We start from the raw sequence: 15471 nt of genomic DNA, 5'->3' as shown, positions 1-15471 counted from the left end.
GCTCCTGTTGTTCAGTGCTGGTTCTTCCCCTGCCAGTCAACTCCAGCTACCAAGGTCCCACAAGGCCCTGTGCCTTTGCTTCCCTAAGTCACAATGAGGATACTACACACTGCACAGCCCTTTTGAGCACTCACTTGCTGTAATGGAAACAAGCTTCTCTCTATCAGCTCTTCTCTGGGGACAGCATGTCATGGATGTGGCTATGAACCACTTTTCATGGAACTCACATTAGGACCCACCAAAGGGGAGAGAGGTCAGCACATGAGTTACTGATTAGCATTTGCTTTCCTGAGGCATGGTTTAGTTTACATTTGCTCACAAATACACGCACGCACACACACACACACACACACACACCCCTATACTCTGTTCTAATTTCCCCACTCATTTTTATTTAGTCTGTCACCAGATAATTTGATAGGCTTCCTTGGGACCAATGGGCCCTGCTCCAGGAGGCTGAGGACAGGAATAGCAAGTCTGGACAGGAGCACTTTGGCAGCATGGAGAGGACAAGCTTTGCAAGACGAATATCGCCAGTATTGCTGGCTCTTGCCTGCTGTATTAATTTCTCCTTTAAAAGAAAGCTGACCCATTTTTTCCAGCCCACAGCCCTAATGGACTCTTATTCAGAGGCCATCCTTCTCCCACATAAAGAGCTGTATTGTGTTTAATGATAAGGCTTTTAATGGAATTTGCTATTTCTGGGTCTCTGGGAAAACGCCATTAATGAGCTTGCAAGAGCAAGGAAAAGCAGACGCTTCAGGGGCGTGCTTCTCAAGGGCAGGCTACCCTGGCAAGATGATGCACGAAAACCAGAAAACAGGTTCTTTCACACTTTCTTGGAACTGGTTTGACCTAACAAAACTATGATAGAGACAAACTTTGTCTTCAAAATGTCAAGGTATCGCTCTTACCCGCCCCCATGCTACCCACTCCCAACATCCTCTTGGCATGCCCCTCATTCTGATATCGCCCACAAGTGCTTCTGTCACCCTGATCATAACAAAACCATCAGCAGAGTGCAAAACTAGACCAAGACACGCAGGTAAACTAAGCAGACTAACACCTGCCACTCCTTCAAAACCTGGAATTGATCCAAGGCCTGTTTAAGACACTGCGAATGACATGAGGAGGAGAGACCCAAGAAAGAGGCAGGCCACTCCAGGTGCGTAGGTGGCAGTTTTAATAACAGCAAAGGGACCTTTCATACGAGGCTTAATCTTGGGTGACAGTAAGACAAACGGACGCCTGCACCCACCCTCCAAATCTTAAAAGGTTACTAAGAGGCCCTCACCAGGCCCGGTCACGTATATACTGGTGGTTTTCAACACCACATCACCCTCTCAAGGCTGTGTCCTCGGAGCAGCCTCTGGGAGCTGGAAAGGCAAGCGGAACCCACATTCCAAGGGCAGGAGAGGGGGTGCCCGGGTCCAGCTCACAGGTCAGTTGGTGGTCCCGTCTTTTTGATGACGGTCCCCAACAATGCAATGCTTCTCTGAAGGAGCGGCTTCTGCCATCCCTGGGCCCTTCCTATGATGTGCTGCCACCTCTTACAGATGGGAGTTTTGCTGGCACACCTGCCCTTTCATGTCTCCTGCTGGCACTCGCCGTGTCCTGGCACTCATGGAGCACTAAAGACATAGAAAAAAGGTGTAAGATGCAGACCTTGTCCTCAAAGGTTTAACAGTTCAAACTAATCCGACTCCCATTACTATTATTGAGAGCAGAGCCCTATGCTCCAAGCTGTTGAAAGTTCAAAAATGAGGAAGACAAAACAGAGCGTCCTGGTTATCTTACAGACTTGCTCAACCTGAAGTCTGCAGCATCACCTGAGCTGGCTGAAAATGCATATTCTCAGCCCTCACTGGGGACCGACTGAATGTAAAATGCTAAAGGTGGGCCTAGCCGTGTGTGTTTAATACTAACATCTGAGCAGCACAGGCCTCAAGAGCTTCTAGAGAAGTGTAGGAAATAAGACAAACATGCAATCTCGCTGCTACCGGACAGGCCAAGCCCAGGGCCCGGCAATGGACCAGGACCTATCGCCTAGGCCAGAGGCAGTGGCCTCGGAGTCAGGCTGAAGTCACAGCCACCAGTGCAGTTTCAAAATGCATCACTGCCTGAGCCCCACACTTTGCTGGTCTAAATTTTCATTAAAAAACCCTGACGGTTATGAGAGGAGAGCAGCTCAGCAGATATCTGAGAGAGCAGTAGCTTTCAGTAACGGTGAAGAGGGGATTGTAAGAAGCCAGTGTATTTGCTTTCTGTGGCGCCATAACAAGTCACCCACAGACTGGTTTCCAACAACAGAACTTTAGGGGAGCCTGGCTGGCTCAGTCAGGAGAGCGTGGGACTCTTGATCTCAGGGTCATGAGTTCAAGCCCCACACTGGGTGTAGAATTTACTTAAATAAATACTTTAAAAAATAAAGTAAAACAACAGGACTTTATTCTCTCACAGTCCTGGAGGTCAGAAGTTCAAAGTCGAGGTGCCTGTAGGGCCTCACTCCCTTCTGAAGCGCAGGGGGAGAATCATCCATTCTTGGCCTCTTCCAGCTTCTGGTGGCTGCAGGTGTTTCTTGGCTTGTAGGAGCACTTCTCCAATCTTTGCCTCCATTGTCACAGGGCCTTCACCTCTTCCATCTCAAATCTTCCTCTGCTGTTCTCTTGTAAGGACACGTGTCATTGGATTTAGGGCCCACTCAGACAATAGAAGACTATCTCATCTCAAGACACTTAACCTTCAAAGGCTCCTTTTCCCAATAAGGTAGGATTCACGGGTTCCAGAGCTTTGGTGTCTACCGGGGACACAATTTGTGTGTGTGTCTACCACAGTCGCCAACAAGAGAAGACAGCGTCTGCCAAGCATACAATTAGCACGAAGCAGTAAAAGACTGAGCAGTCTCTTGGGCTTGCTTGTTAACCAAATGGGAGCCCGAAGTTCAAGGGGCAAAGTTATTATGGTAGTTGTTCAGAATTCAGCAGGCGGGGCATAGCTTTTCAGGAAAATTTTACCACCATTCTGCTTCGAAAGACTAAGGAGAACACTATGTCTGACGATGACATCAATGATTCACAAGCAGGCCTCCCTGCTTCCTGTTCTGAAGGTTCCACAGCAAAGGAAAAGGTGTTCTCAGGAGACCAGGGACAAGACAGGGAGAACAGCTCATGTGCCACAGATTCCACTGGATCCCTGAGCTGTGAGGAAGCTGCTTGCTTCTCTGATGGCTTGAGCAACCCAGGAGCATCCTTGAGCTACATCCTCTTACTCTGGAGGATCAGAATACAGTAACTTCAAATAGGTCCATTACACAGTCAGAATGTGAAATGACAATCTGGGCCTGTGATTATGTCACTGTAGTTTGAAAGTAATTACAGTAGCCCCTTCTCCCTGCCCTTATCTGCTGGGGACACATTCCAAGAGCCCCAGTGGATGCCCTGAACCCACAGATAGTACCGAACTCACTTGTACGTGCTATAGGTTTTTTCCTTCACATACACATTTATGATAAAGCTTAATTTATAAATTAGGCATAGTAAGAGATTAACAACAATAACTATTAATAAAATAGAGCAATTTTAATGCTATACTATAAAGAAAGTTATGTGAATGTGGTCTCTGTCTCTCAAAATGTCTTACTGTACTGTCCTCACCCTTCTTGTGGTGATATGAGATGATAAAATGTCTACATGATGAGACAAAGTGAGGCAAATGCCACAGGCATTGTGACATATATATCACACTGTATCGGGAAGATCATCTGCTTCTGGACTGTAGTTGACCCTAGGTAACTGAAACCACGGAGAAGGGGGGGACCACTGTATATCATGGTCTCGGTAACTATGAGTGTTGCTCTCATGGAACTGTTCCAGCAGTTTATAGAGGTAGAGAGCTGTAATAAATGCCTTTAAAAATGGCAAGCTTTGCAGTTAACAAGTCAGGAGAACATCTTGTATATGAGACTGCTTTCAACTAGTCACAAAATACCCCTCTCTCCAGGTCTCTCCCTTCCAAACTTCCTGATATTCCTTCATAGGAGTCTACCTGTAACGAAGGTGAGTTTTGCTCATAGAAATTTAACCAAAGAAAATAATATAGCACGTGTGCAGTCTCAAGAACATCCATCATAATACAAATTACAATAATGAAAAACTGGAATCAACCAAAATGCCCACCAATAATAGTTCTCAGGGAAACTTCCTTGATGCCTCGGGCTGTTCAATGTTTTCATACTTCTTGCTTGGTAACATATCAAAATTGTAATTTGCTTGCTGTATAAAAACAGTAGATAATAAACATTGAAAAAAATTATGTTGGAGAGCTCAAGATCTATTGTGAAGGTAACACAATAGTTATGTATCATGTAACCCTATTTTTGGAAATTATATGTCTATATTTGCATGGGGAATTATATAGTAGGATATATAAAAATATTAGTTATTATATCACTACAGTTATTACATATTTGAAAATGCTTTAAAATCTTGTTTGTATTTTTGATTTTTCTAAAATGGATGTTTTTCTTTTTTTTTTTTTAATTGTTTTTAATGTTTATTTTTGAGAAAGAGAGACAGAGCACAAGCAGGGGAGAGGCAGAGAGAGAGGGAGACACAGAATCCGAAGGCGGCTCCAGGCTCGCAGGCTCGCAGGCTCCAGGCTCTAAGCTGTCAGCACAGAGCCTGGCTCGGGTCTCGAACCCACAAACCGCAAAATCATGACCTGAGCTGAAGTCGGACACTCAACCAATTGAGCCACCCAGGTACCCCTGGATGCGTTCTTCTAAAATAGTATATGATTGGTCATTGCTTTTTTATTTTACCTTATAATTCTGGTGTCCTAAAGGAATTGGAATCTGACCAATGGAAGCACCAAGTTTGGTCAGACCCTGTGTCTGTAGTCAGGGGCTGGAAGTGACTAAGTCAGATGCTGGCTTGGGAGGGAATGGAAGAAGTCCACTTACTTGTCAGATTTGACCAGTTCCCCACAGCACTCAGAAAATTAGAGAGTAGCACCTCCTGAGTTCTGGCCTTGAGAAGAGCTTCCCCACTTTCCCACAAAATGTATGTAGACTCTGGTTAAAATTTGATACTTTATCCCAGAAGCAGAGGAAGGTCAGGGTAGAGCTGTATTCATTTAGTCCATCAATGAGCACATGTGGGCACCGATCACTAACCAGGCACTGTTTTGGGCACTAGAGGTAGAGGAGAAAAGAAAGCACACAGAAATCCCTGCCCTCAAGGAACTTCCTCTGCGGAGAAGAGAAGGCAATAAATAGAGGAGAAGAAGAAAATAGCAGATAGAGCCAAGAGGACCTCAGAAATGAGCAGGGCAGCAGCACAGTCTAGGGGCACAGGGAGGCCAGGTCCGAAGAGACATCTGAGCCAAGCCAGGGGTCGGGCAGAAGACTCCACAGGACAAAGACACCGAGCAGCACAAACTGGGCACATTTGAAAGGCCAAAAAGAAGGACGATGTGGCCCGGTAGGTGACACTGAGACATGGTCAGCAGCCACCTCAAGTGACCACCATTGAGAATGTATTCTAGGTGAAAAAATTTCATTCCAAGAGAAACAGGAAGCCACGACATTTTAAACAGAAGAACGACACGTTCTAGTTTATATTTTAAAGGCTCATGCTTGCCACTGTGTGAGGAGCCCAGGGTAGACCACAGGAACCTGAGGAGGCCACAGCCAGGGTTGGAGCAGAAGTGGAGGTGGACAAGGAGAATGGAGATGGACTGATTCGTTATTTGTTTATGGGGTGAAGTCACCAGGACTTGCTTTCAGAACTGGATTCAAGAAGGAGAAAGATAGGATTCAGTTTATTTTGTTTAATGTTGTTTTAATTTAGCAGCTTTATTGAGATACAATTCTTATACCATACAATTTGCCTAATTAAACTACAGTTCAGTGGCTTTAAGTACATTCACAGAGTTATGTAACCATCACTACAACTGTCTTTAGAATATTCCCTTCAGGGAGACACTTGGGTGGCTCAGTTGGCTCAGTCAGTTAAGCAGTTAAGCATCCGACTCTTGGTTTTGGCTCAGATCATGATCTCATAGTTGGTGACTTCAAGCCCTGTGTCGGGCTCTGCACTGACAGCACAGAGCCTGCTTGGGATCTCTTCTGCCCCTCCCCCACTCACACTCTCACTCTCTCTCTCTCAAAAGTAAATAAATTTTAAAAATATATTATATAAAAACATAATATTCTTTACCCTAAAAAGAAGCCCTGTATCCCTTAGCCACTACCTGCCCCCCACCTCGTACTTTGTACCACATTTCATTTATCCATTCTTCCACTGATGGACATTTAGCTCATTTCTATTTTGTGGCTATTATGAATAATGCTGCTATGAAAAGTGTATGAGTTTTTGTGTGGGTGCATGTTTTAATTTCTCGTGGGTACTGCAGAATTGCTGGTTCATGTGATAACTCTGTTTAACTGTTGGAGGAACTGCCAGACTGTTTTCCAAAGCAGGTGGAATGTTGTGTGTTCCCACCAACAGTGTGTGAGGCTTTGATTCGTTTTTTTTTTTTTTTATATAAGGGAAATTATTTTTAAGTTTATTCATTTTGAGAAAAGGAGAGAGAGAGTGAGAGCGAGAGCGCACAAGCAGGGGAGGGGCAGAGAAATGGAGAGACAGGATCCCAAGCAGGCTCTGCGCCATCAGCACAGAACCCAACGCAGCATTCGAGCTCCCGAACTGTGAGATCATGACCTTAGCTGAGATCGGGAGTCCGACACTTAACCAACTGAGACGCCCAGGCGCCCCGAGGCTTTGATCCTGTTTTATGGTCACTCTGGCTGCTGTGTGGAAGAAGGATTGATGCAGACATCAGAACGGCCATGCAAAAGTGGAGGTTATCTTAGTAGAGTTCAGACACCCCACTTAAGGTGTACTTCATTTGTTTGTTTTATGGCAAAAAGATTTTTGTGAGGAAGCCATGTTTATACCATGAATCACGTCATTAAATGAAAAGATTCCAACAGAGAGAACTTGTTAAAACAGATCTGCAGTTTTCAAATCTAGGATCCTAAAGCAAACTGGTATGGAACTGAGTGAACATCTGTCCCCAAACAAGCTCCTACAAGCAGGAGGGTATTTTCAGAGAAGCTACGGGAGTCAGGGGGTACAATAAAGCTTCCACACCTTTAAGCCATGAAAACCCAGGGCTCCAAGTGGCAGCCTGTGGCTGAGGACTCCTGTGGCAACAGGCATCACTCCTACTGCCTTTGGACCCTGCCTCTCTGTCCCAGAGAAGGGCTGGCTTTGTTCCCACTGCTGCTTTGGACAACTGGGCAAGAGTCCTGTTCCTCTGCACTTCTTCCAGTCCAGAAAGGAATGGGAAGCCAGTGTCTATCAAGCTCACAATATGACCAGCCCTGGGCGAGACGCTCCATTTGCAGTCAGTAAAGCCTCTTCTGTCAAATTACCAAGGAAGAAACATTTATTTTTTCCAATTAGAGATGAGGAAAGTTGGCCCCTTTGGCTCAGAAGGTCAGAAAAGGCTTCTCTAAAGAGTTGGTATTTAAGCTGATACCAGCCACGTCCAGATCAGGAGGAAGAACAGTCCACAGTAAACCCCCAAATCATTCATTAGCTAGCTCTCCACGTGTCTTCATGGTTTTTTTTTTCATTTAATTTTTATTTATTAGCATAAATAAGAGTAAGAAGTATCCCTCTAGAAACAAATCAAGTTTAAATTGATTGAAAAGATAACTTTGAGTAGAAATTGTCATTGTTTTTCCTTAATCTCTCCATAACAATAGCCCCCACTCCATCCCTACAGACATCCACTATCTCCCTCACACATTAGTACCATTGTCTGTGCTAATATGTCTTAGTAGACGTTGGACCTGGGGGAGATCATGTAAACCAATGGCATGGCAGACAACGTGCGTTTCTATGGGCAGATGGCTCCGTGAGAGAAAAGGAGGAAGAGGAAAGAGCTCTGCCCAATTCCTACTCTTAGCCTCAGTAATTGGATACGCATTCCCCCTTCCATGGGAAAAAGTAGTAAAGATGATTGGGAGAGGTTAAGTCTGGACACATAAGGATGACCAGGGAAGAAATATTCCCCACCCTCCACACACACCCAGCACTAGGTTCTGGATGTCCTGGTTCTGTCACTACATACTAATGTGACATTGGGCAAGAATGCTGGCTCTCTTCTGGGTCTCAGATTTCTTCTCTCTCAATTAGAGATGGTGCTTCCCTTCTTGCCATGCAGAACTGCTGTGCGCACAGGATGAGTAAGTGTGTCAAAGGCTTTGCAGAGAGCACACACACTACAAAAAAAAGAATGAAATCTGGCCATTTGCAACAACACAAATGGATCTCGAGGGTACAACACTAAGTGGAATAGGACAGAGAAAGACAAATACCATATGATTTTACTCATATGTGGAATCTAAAGAACAAAACAAATGAACAAACAAATACAGAAAGACTCATAAATACAGAGAACAAACTGGTTGTTGCTAGAGAGGAGGGGGATTTGGGGAGATGGGTGAAATAGGTGAAAGGGATTAAGAGGTACAAACTTCCAGTTATAAAATAGATGAGTCAAGGGGATGAAAAGTACAGCATAGGGAATGTAGTCAATAATATTATTATAATGTTGTATCATGCAATGATTTTCATGGTGCAATGTATAGAACTGCTGAATCACTGTGTGGGACACCTGAAATTAATATAACATTATGTGTCAACTATACTTAATAAAATAAATAAATAGGGTCACTTGGGTGGCTCAGTTGGTTAAGCGTCCAACTCTTGATTTCGGCTCAGGTCATGATCTCATGGTTCATGGGTCTGAGCCCCACGACGAGCTCCACACTAATAATGCAAAGCCTGCTTGAGATTCTCTCTCTCTGCCCCTCCCCCCATAAATAAATAAAATTAAAAAAAATAATAAGATAAATAAGTAAAAAATGAAAGGGGGGGTAGGGAACTAATATAAAGCCTTGAAGCTCAAAAAGAAAAGATTACAAACACTAACAAATCATAAGGTATCACGAATGTGTGGAAGTTGCAGGCCCTTGCTTGCAGGGTCTTCCAAGAGACTGGCAGAGATGTTTTTAAAACAGTGACTGAGAAGGTCCCGTAGGGTTAGTCTACTCCTTCTACTTTTGGCTGGGAAGCTTCTGGCACCTAGCAGAACTGCTCATTGTCTCCTGGGCCCATTTTCTCTGATCGGGAGATGAGAGGGAGGGCCGTGGGTATGTGGTTACTTGTGGTCCGGGTTCCCGAGAGTCAGTCTTCAGTTGGAGAAATGGTTCATGGACAGGGAACGCACACTTTCCCACTCATTTGCTTGTTCTAATTTAAAGGGGTCTTCATTAAAGCTTCTATATGGGGCAAGACTTTCTATCCCTTGAAAGTTGAAACTGGGGAATCCCTGAGTATGAGGGATGCCAAGCCTTCTGGGTATGAGGATGTGGAGAGCCCTGAAAAAAAAAAAAAAGAATCAGCCTGAGATTGCTGGGACAGAGCAAAAGCAGAGGTAGGCCTGACTGTCCCAAGCTTGGCTGGGCCAAGCTGCCTGATGTTTTCAAGACTGAAAGCTTCCCAAAGGCTTTCATAGGGATGGATTTGGAACCTCCTGTTGCCCAAATAACCCTTCTGCGTCCACTTTACTGTTTAAACCTTCACTTGTTCTGAAACGGTTGTTCTTGGCCTTGAGAAAACAGCAATGCCTGTCACCTCTCTCTCGTCTCCTTCAAAGGTGGGGCCTGGGGCGTTGTATGCTTCATGTTTGTTTTTAACTTTTTATTCGGAAACAATTTCAAACTTAGGAAAAAAACTGCCAGAAGAACAGCACAAAGAACATCCCCACACCCATTCACCTGTTCTTAACATCAGTGCCCTTTGTTTTCACCTGTTCTTAACATCAGTGCCCTTTGTTTTATCGTTTGCTTTCTTTCTATATTCTATTTTCTATATTTTATTTATAAGATAAAATGCTCTGAGAGTAAGACATCACACTCATGTCCTGGAAAGTAAGACCTATTTCAAAGTGCATTACTTCAGAATAAGGACATGTTGGTGCATAGCCACGGTATACAGTCAACTCCAGCAAATTTCACAGTGATATAAATGCTTTTACTTTCTCTGTCATCAAATTCCAGTTTGTCAGTCAACTCCACTGTCTCCTCACAACAATTTTTCCACCCAGTAGAGACTCCAGTCTAGGATCAGGCATGGCACCTAGTTGTCGGCTCACTGGTGTATATTTTTTTTTATTTAATTTATTTATTTTGAGGGAGAAAGAGCACGCTTGTGCGCATGCGGGGGAGGGCCACAGCGTGAGGGAAATAATCGCAATCTCCCGAGGTGGTAGCACAGAGCCCGATGTGGGGCTCCATCCCATGAACCGTGAGATCATGACCTGAGCTGAAATCAAGAGCTGGTCGCCCAACCCACCAAACCACCCAGGCGCCCCACCCCTGGTGTATTTTTAAAAGCTCCCCAGATGACTGTAATGTGAACCCATGTAAATGAATATTTACCACACTAATACATACTGAGTGTCTACCAGGTGCAAAGTATTGTGAATAAATTAGAGTTTATGATTTTTAAGGGACATACTATCTACAAATCAACTATAACATCAGATGGATAAATATCATGAAAGAATATTTACCAAGTCTGTGGGAGGAAACTCTAATTAAATTTAACAAGCTCACTGAGAGTCTACTATGTGCCAGGCATTGTACGAACTTCTGGAAAAACAGATGTAAGAAAAAAATAATCAATGCACAATTAATAATGAATGAATGCATGGCTAATTTCAAAAGTGAGGTTTTTCAAAGGCTTTTCTTGGGGCCAGTGAGACTTAAGAGATAAGTAGGACTCAACTTTTAGAGATGAAGACATTTCAGGAGAGGAGACATCCAGAGGACAATAGAGAGAAGTGAATGACCATGGAGTAAGCAAAGAAGTGTACTTCATTGTGACTTGACAACTGAGTGCGTGGAATTGGATTAGGTTTTCTTGGAAAAGTAGGCTGAACAATGCAAGATGACAGAGTCACTTTGAAACATAGTTGGGCCGTTTCTTCAAAAGTTAAACATAAACTTAACATACAATCCAACAATTCTATTCCTAGGTATCTACCTGAGTGTAATGAAAATGTGTGTCCACACAAGGACTTTGCACAGGAATGTAATGTTTGTAGAGCATTATTTATAGTAGCCCCAGCGTGGAAACAACCCAAATGTGTGCCACAGAAGGTACATATTCATGCATTGGGGTACTACTGAGCAATGAAAAGGAATGAATGACTGATACATACTACAACATGGGTTAACTTCAAAAACATTCTGCTAAGATTTAGCAACTATGTGAAAAAAGCTAGATGGAAATACCACACACTGTATCATTTCACTGAGATGAAATGTCTGGAAAAGACAAATTTATAGACAGAAAGTAGATTAATGGTTGCCTGGTGTTGGAGTTGGAATGGGGACTAAGTACTAATGGGTACCTAGGACAGGTTTCTTTTTTTTCTTTTTTTACATTTTTATTCATTTTTGAGAGACAGAGAGAGACAGAATATGAGCGGGGGAGGGGGAGAGAGAAGGGGAGACGCGGAACCTGAAGCAGGCTCCAGGTTCTGAGCTGTCAGCACAGAGCCAGACGTGGGGCTCAAACCCATGAACCGTGAGATCATGACCTGAGCCAAAGTCAGACACCTAACCGACTGAGCCACCCAGGTGCCCCCCTAGGATAGATTTCTTTACAGTGATAGCAATGTCCCCAGACTGGATTATGGTTATAGAGTAACAACTCTGTACATTTACTAAAAAAGTTGAATCATACACTTACATAGATGAATTTTATAATATGTAAATTATACTTGAATAAAACTGTAAAAATTAAGAAGTTATTAAAATCAGAAAGGAAATATGAATAGTAATCTTAGAAATGAAAAATATAATTATTGAAATTCTAAAACTTAACAGGTAGAAGAAACTCTGGACTGGATAAATTATTTAGAGAACTGGCACACAGAAGGATTGGATTAAGGAATTCACCAGGAGGCAACGCAGAGGCAAAAAAATTTTTTTTTTGAAATCACATTTCAGGATATAGATGAAGTGGCTGGCTTCCTCACTGACCTAACAGCAGTTCCAGAAAAGAGAATGTAGGCAATGACAGAGAAACAATATTTGAAGAGAAAATCATTGATAATTTTCCAGAATTAAAGAGAGCACACCAGTCCTCACCAGAAGGGACACTCACATCTAGAGAGTTCTGGTGAAACTGCTGCACGTCAAAATAAAACAAACACAAATCTTGAATACTTTCAACAGAAAGGCAGACTGTCTACAAAGGAATGAAACTTAGACTGGCAGCAGAATTTTTACCAATGACAATCAGTACCAGAAAACAATGGGGCACCTTCATCAAGGTGCTCTGGGAAAATAACTGCTCACTAGAATTTTACACCCAAACACATTTTCACGCTCTGGGAAAATGACTGTTCACTAGAATTTTACACCCAAATACATTCTCACCCAACACTGAGGGCAAAATACAGTTCCAAATATACAAAGAATTCCCTCCCCCACGCAGACCCCAACAGAAAGGATTATTAAAAAATGAACTTCAGCTAGAAGAAAAGCAAACCCAAAGAGAAGCCTTTGGATTTGAGGGAAAAATAGTGAGAAGAACCTGATGAAGTGTCAGTGAATTTAAATAACTCTTGACTATAAAAATTATTTTTATTTTTATTTTTTTAATGTTTATTTATTTGGGGGGAGAGAGAGGGAAAGAGTGTGCAAGTGGGGGAGGGGCAGACAGAGAGAGGGAGAGAGGCATTACATAATAAGAATCAATATGACTTCTAATGCAAAATAGCCTTTGAGAAACATTACCTACTGTGTGCTAGGGATCGTGCTGCTTTCGTCACTGCTGTGTCTTCAGTGGTTGGCACATAATAGGTGTGCCATAAATACTACTGAGTGGAATGATCACCACATTGTACTGAAATAATCTGTTTACGTGTTTGTTCTACACAGGGGTAGGGACTCCGTCTTAGTTTTGTGCCATCAATATTCAGCACTGGGCCCGGCACACAGCAGGCACTCCATAAATTCAAATGAATTCAAGGTTCATCTCTTCCATAAAATCTCCCTGTCTCTGCCTATAATGGCTTACCCCTTGTTTCCACTTCTATAGAACTCATAATTTGAAATACCCAATTTAGCAACTGATTACACAATAGTGTCTTTTAGTTTTCTTTTCATATTTCAAACCTTGTTTTTCCAAAAGCATTTTAGATTCCTTACAGATAACGATGTTGTATACTGTGCCTAGCGCCTTGAATCAATACTTTTGGGGGGGATGAATGTCATATTTGAGTAAATGTAGATCAGTGGTGCCAAGGTCTCAAGGGGTATCTTCATTCTCTTTTTTCAATCCTTGACTAAAGAGATCACTGTTTGGAGACGGGGTCATATGCAAAGAATGTGGACAAGTTGATGGGAGGGGCGGGAGAAGGCAGCTAGTGCCCAATTCCAAGTCTCCCTGCTGTCTTCCTTCCAGCAAAATAGAGAGGAAAATGCCTGTGAACCTACCAAAAAATGGGTGTGGGGAAGTGAAGGAAGATAGGGAAGAGAGCATGTCCCATACACTACTGGACAGAATCTGGACCTGACCCTTCCACTAGCAGGCACGGTACTAGGAATTTATTATGAGATCAAAAAGGAAACCCTGAGGCAAAAGCTACATTCTCACACTGGGAGCCTTGTATAGAAAACAGAGAGGGATGCTATTTCCAGCTATACACAAGGCACAGAAAGGGAACCTACCACAAGGAGTTCCTAATAGGGAAGCTGCAGAGGGCTAACAAAGGCCAGTGTGGTATTTTCTTGCTGGTCTTCATAAGGAAGACATCAGAGTCTGGAGAGGTTCAATCCAGTTCCTGGGAGGAGGTAGGGAGATGGGCCCGCTGACCTCCCAAGGTCTTTTGTAATCCAATAATTAATGGGGGAGCCGTACACTTCCCCACTTATGCTCTTACACACATCTGCACCCAGTTTGATAGTAAGTCCTCTGGGCTGCCTTCCAGGTCTAGTACGGTGCCAGGCAAGCTGCTGGCACTCAACAAATGGCTCAAATATTTGTTGAATGAAGGAATAAATTAATCAAGTGTTTAAATAGAGCCCGCATGACCTCCCCAGCTCTAAAGTACAACGATGAATAAAATCACAACATTCCAGGCACGATCACTTGAGCAGAGCTGCCAAAGGAAAACACACACACACACACACACACACACACACACACACACGCACTGATTCAACTAGGTTTCCCACCTTGGGAACACAGACCACCTGCTCGGCACGCAGTCTGTTGGAGTTTCCTTGGCAAGGATCCTCTCAGCTGCTTTAAGGATGGTGCTTCCAGAAGGTCAAGTTACCAAGATTTAGGACCGCTCCCCTAACCGGTTGGCCTCCCAGACAAAGTTTCTGCCCGGATTCGTCCTGGGCTTCCCCTGGGTGCGTCTGCCCTCCCCCAACCTGGACGCGCAGCTCGCCTGCCCGCAGCGCCTCACCTTACCTTGGTGAGCTGGGCGATCTTCTTGCACATTTTCACGTGCATCTCGGGATCCCAATCCATTCTCCAGTCGGTGCCACCGCGGGCATCAGCTTTGGAGCCCTGGCAAGTCCCGGACGCGTGAATTTTGCTGTTAAGGACAGAAGCCATGGCTAAAACGCGTCCGACACTCAAGGGCTCTCGCTAGTGTTCTCGCTGCCCGTGGTGTGCACGTGCGTGCGCGCGCGGGCGTGTGAGCGTGTGGGCTTCCTCCGGAGCGGTGGCACTGCAGTCCCGCCGCCCGCACCGCCGAGCGGCCCCTACTGCCCCGAGGTGTCGGCCTCTAGGCGGTCCCCGCGCCCACCCTCCCTTCTCCGGCGCTCGCTCGCTCGCTGGCTCGCTGGGTCTCTGGCTCTGCGGGCACCCGCACCCTGCGGCGGCACGCCGAAGATCCGCACGTGCCGCTAGTGACCCGCGCGCCGCTCTCCCGCCCGTGCGGGTTTCGCCTGCAACAGAAGTGCTTCCGCGACGAGGAGCCGCTGGCCTTGGAGAGGTTCGCGCTGGCCCCGCGCCGGGCTCTCGGACACGTGGGTGGCGCAGGGCTCTGGACTCAGCAGCGACTGCCCCCGCCGGCGGTGCGCATCCCAAGCCAAGGAAGAATCAGAGCCGGCCTCAGCCTCGGGCAGCCGGGGCGCGCGGTCTGGGAAGGGGCCCTCGGCGATGTTCTCCGGGGCGAACGGGTGGCGAGGGACCGGGCAACCTTGATGGGCGCACTCAGCCGGAGGCTCTGGAGCCTCGGAGCTCGACGCTGAAGGCGGAGATGGGGGCGGGATATAGAGAGAGGGGCAGGGAGGTAAAGAGCAAGTCGCGCGGTTGCAAGGAGGTACCGGGACCAGGGCGCACGGTGCGGGCCCCAGCGGGG

At 45.1% G+C, this 15471-nt stretch overlaps 1 protein-coding gene across 1 annotated transcript in view; it reads right to left on the bottom strand.

Moving 5' to 3' along the window:
• The window catches only part of FAM184B (family with sequence similarity 184 member B), a 151671-nt gene extending 136819 nt beyond the window's left edge, over positions 1-14852 (bottom strand). Inside the window, exon 1 of the mRNA XM_058723003.1 lies at positions 14574-14852. Within this exon, the coding sequence (XP_058578986.1) occupies positions 14574-14720 (147 nt within the window). The 5' untranslated portion in view covers positions 14721-14852. The remainder of the gene's footprint in view (positions 1-14573) is intronic.
• Between the last annotated feature and the right edge of the window lie 619 nt (positions 14853-15471).

The sequence above is a fragment of the Neofelis nebulosa genome, chromosome 3 (assembly GCF_028018385.1).
Source record: "Neofelis nebulosa isolate mNeoNeb1 chromosome 3, mNeoNeb1.pri, whole genome shotgun sequence".
Lineage (NCBI taxonomy): Eukaryota > Metazoa > Chordata > Mammalia > Carnivora > Felidae > Neofelis > Neofelis nebulosa.
The sequence above is the reverse complement of the archived record's forward strand: the minus strand, read 5'-3'. Positions and strand labels throughout refer to the sequence as shown.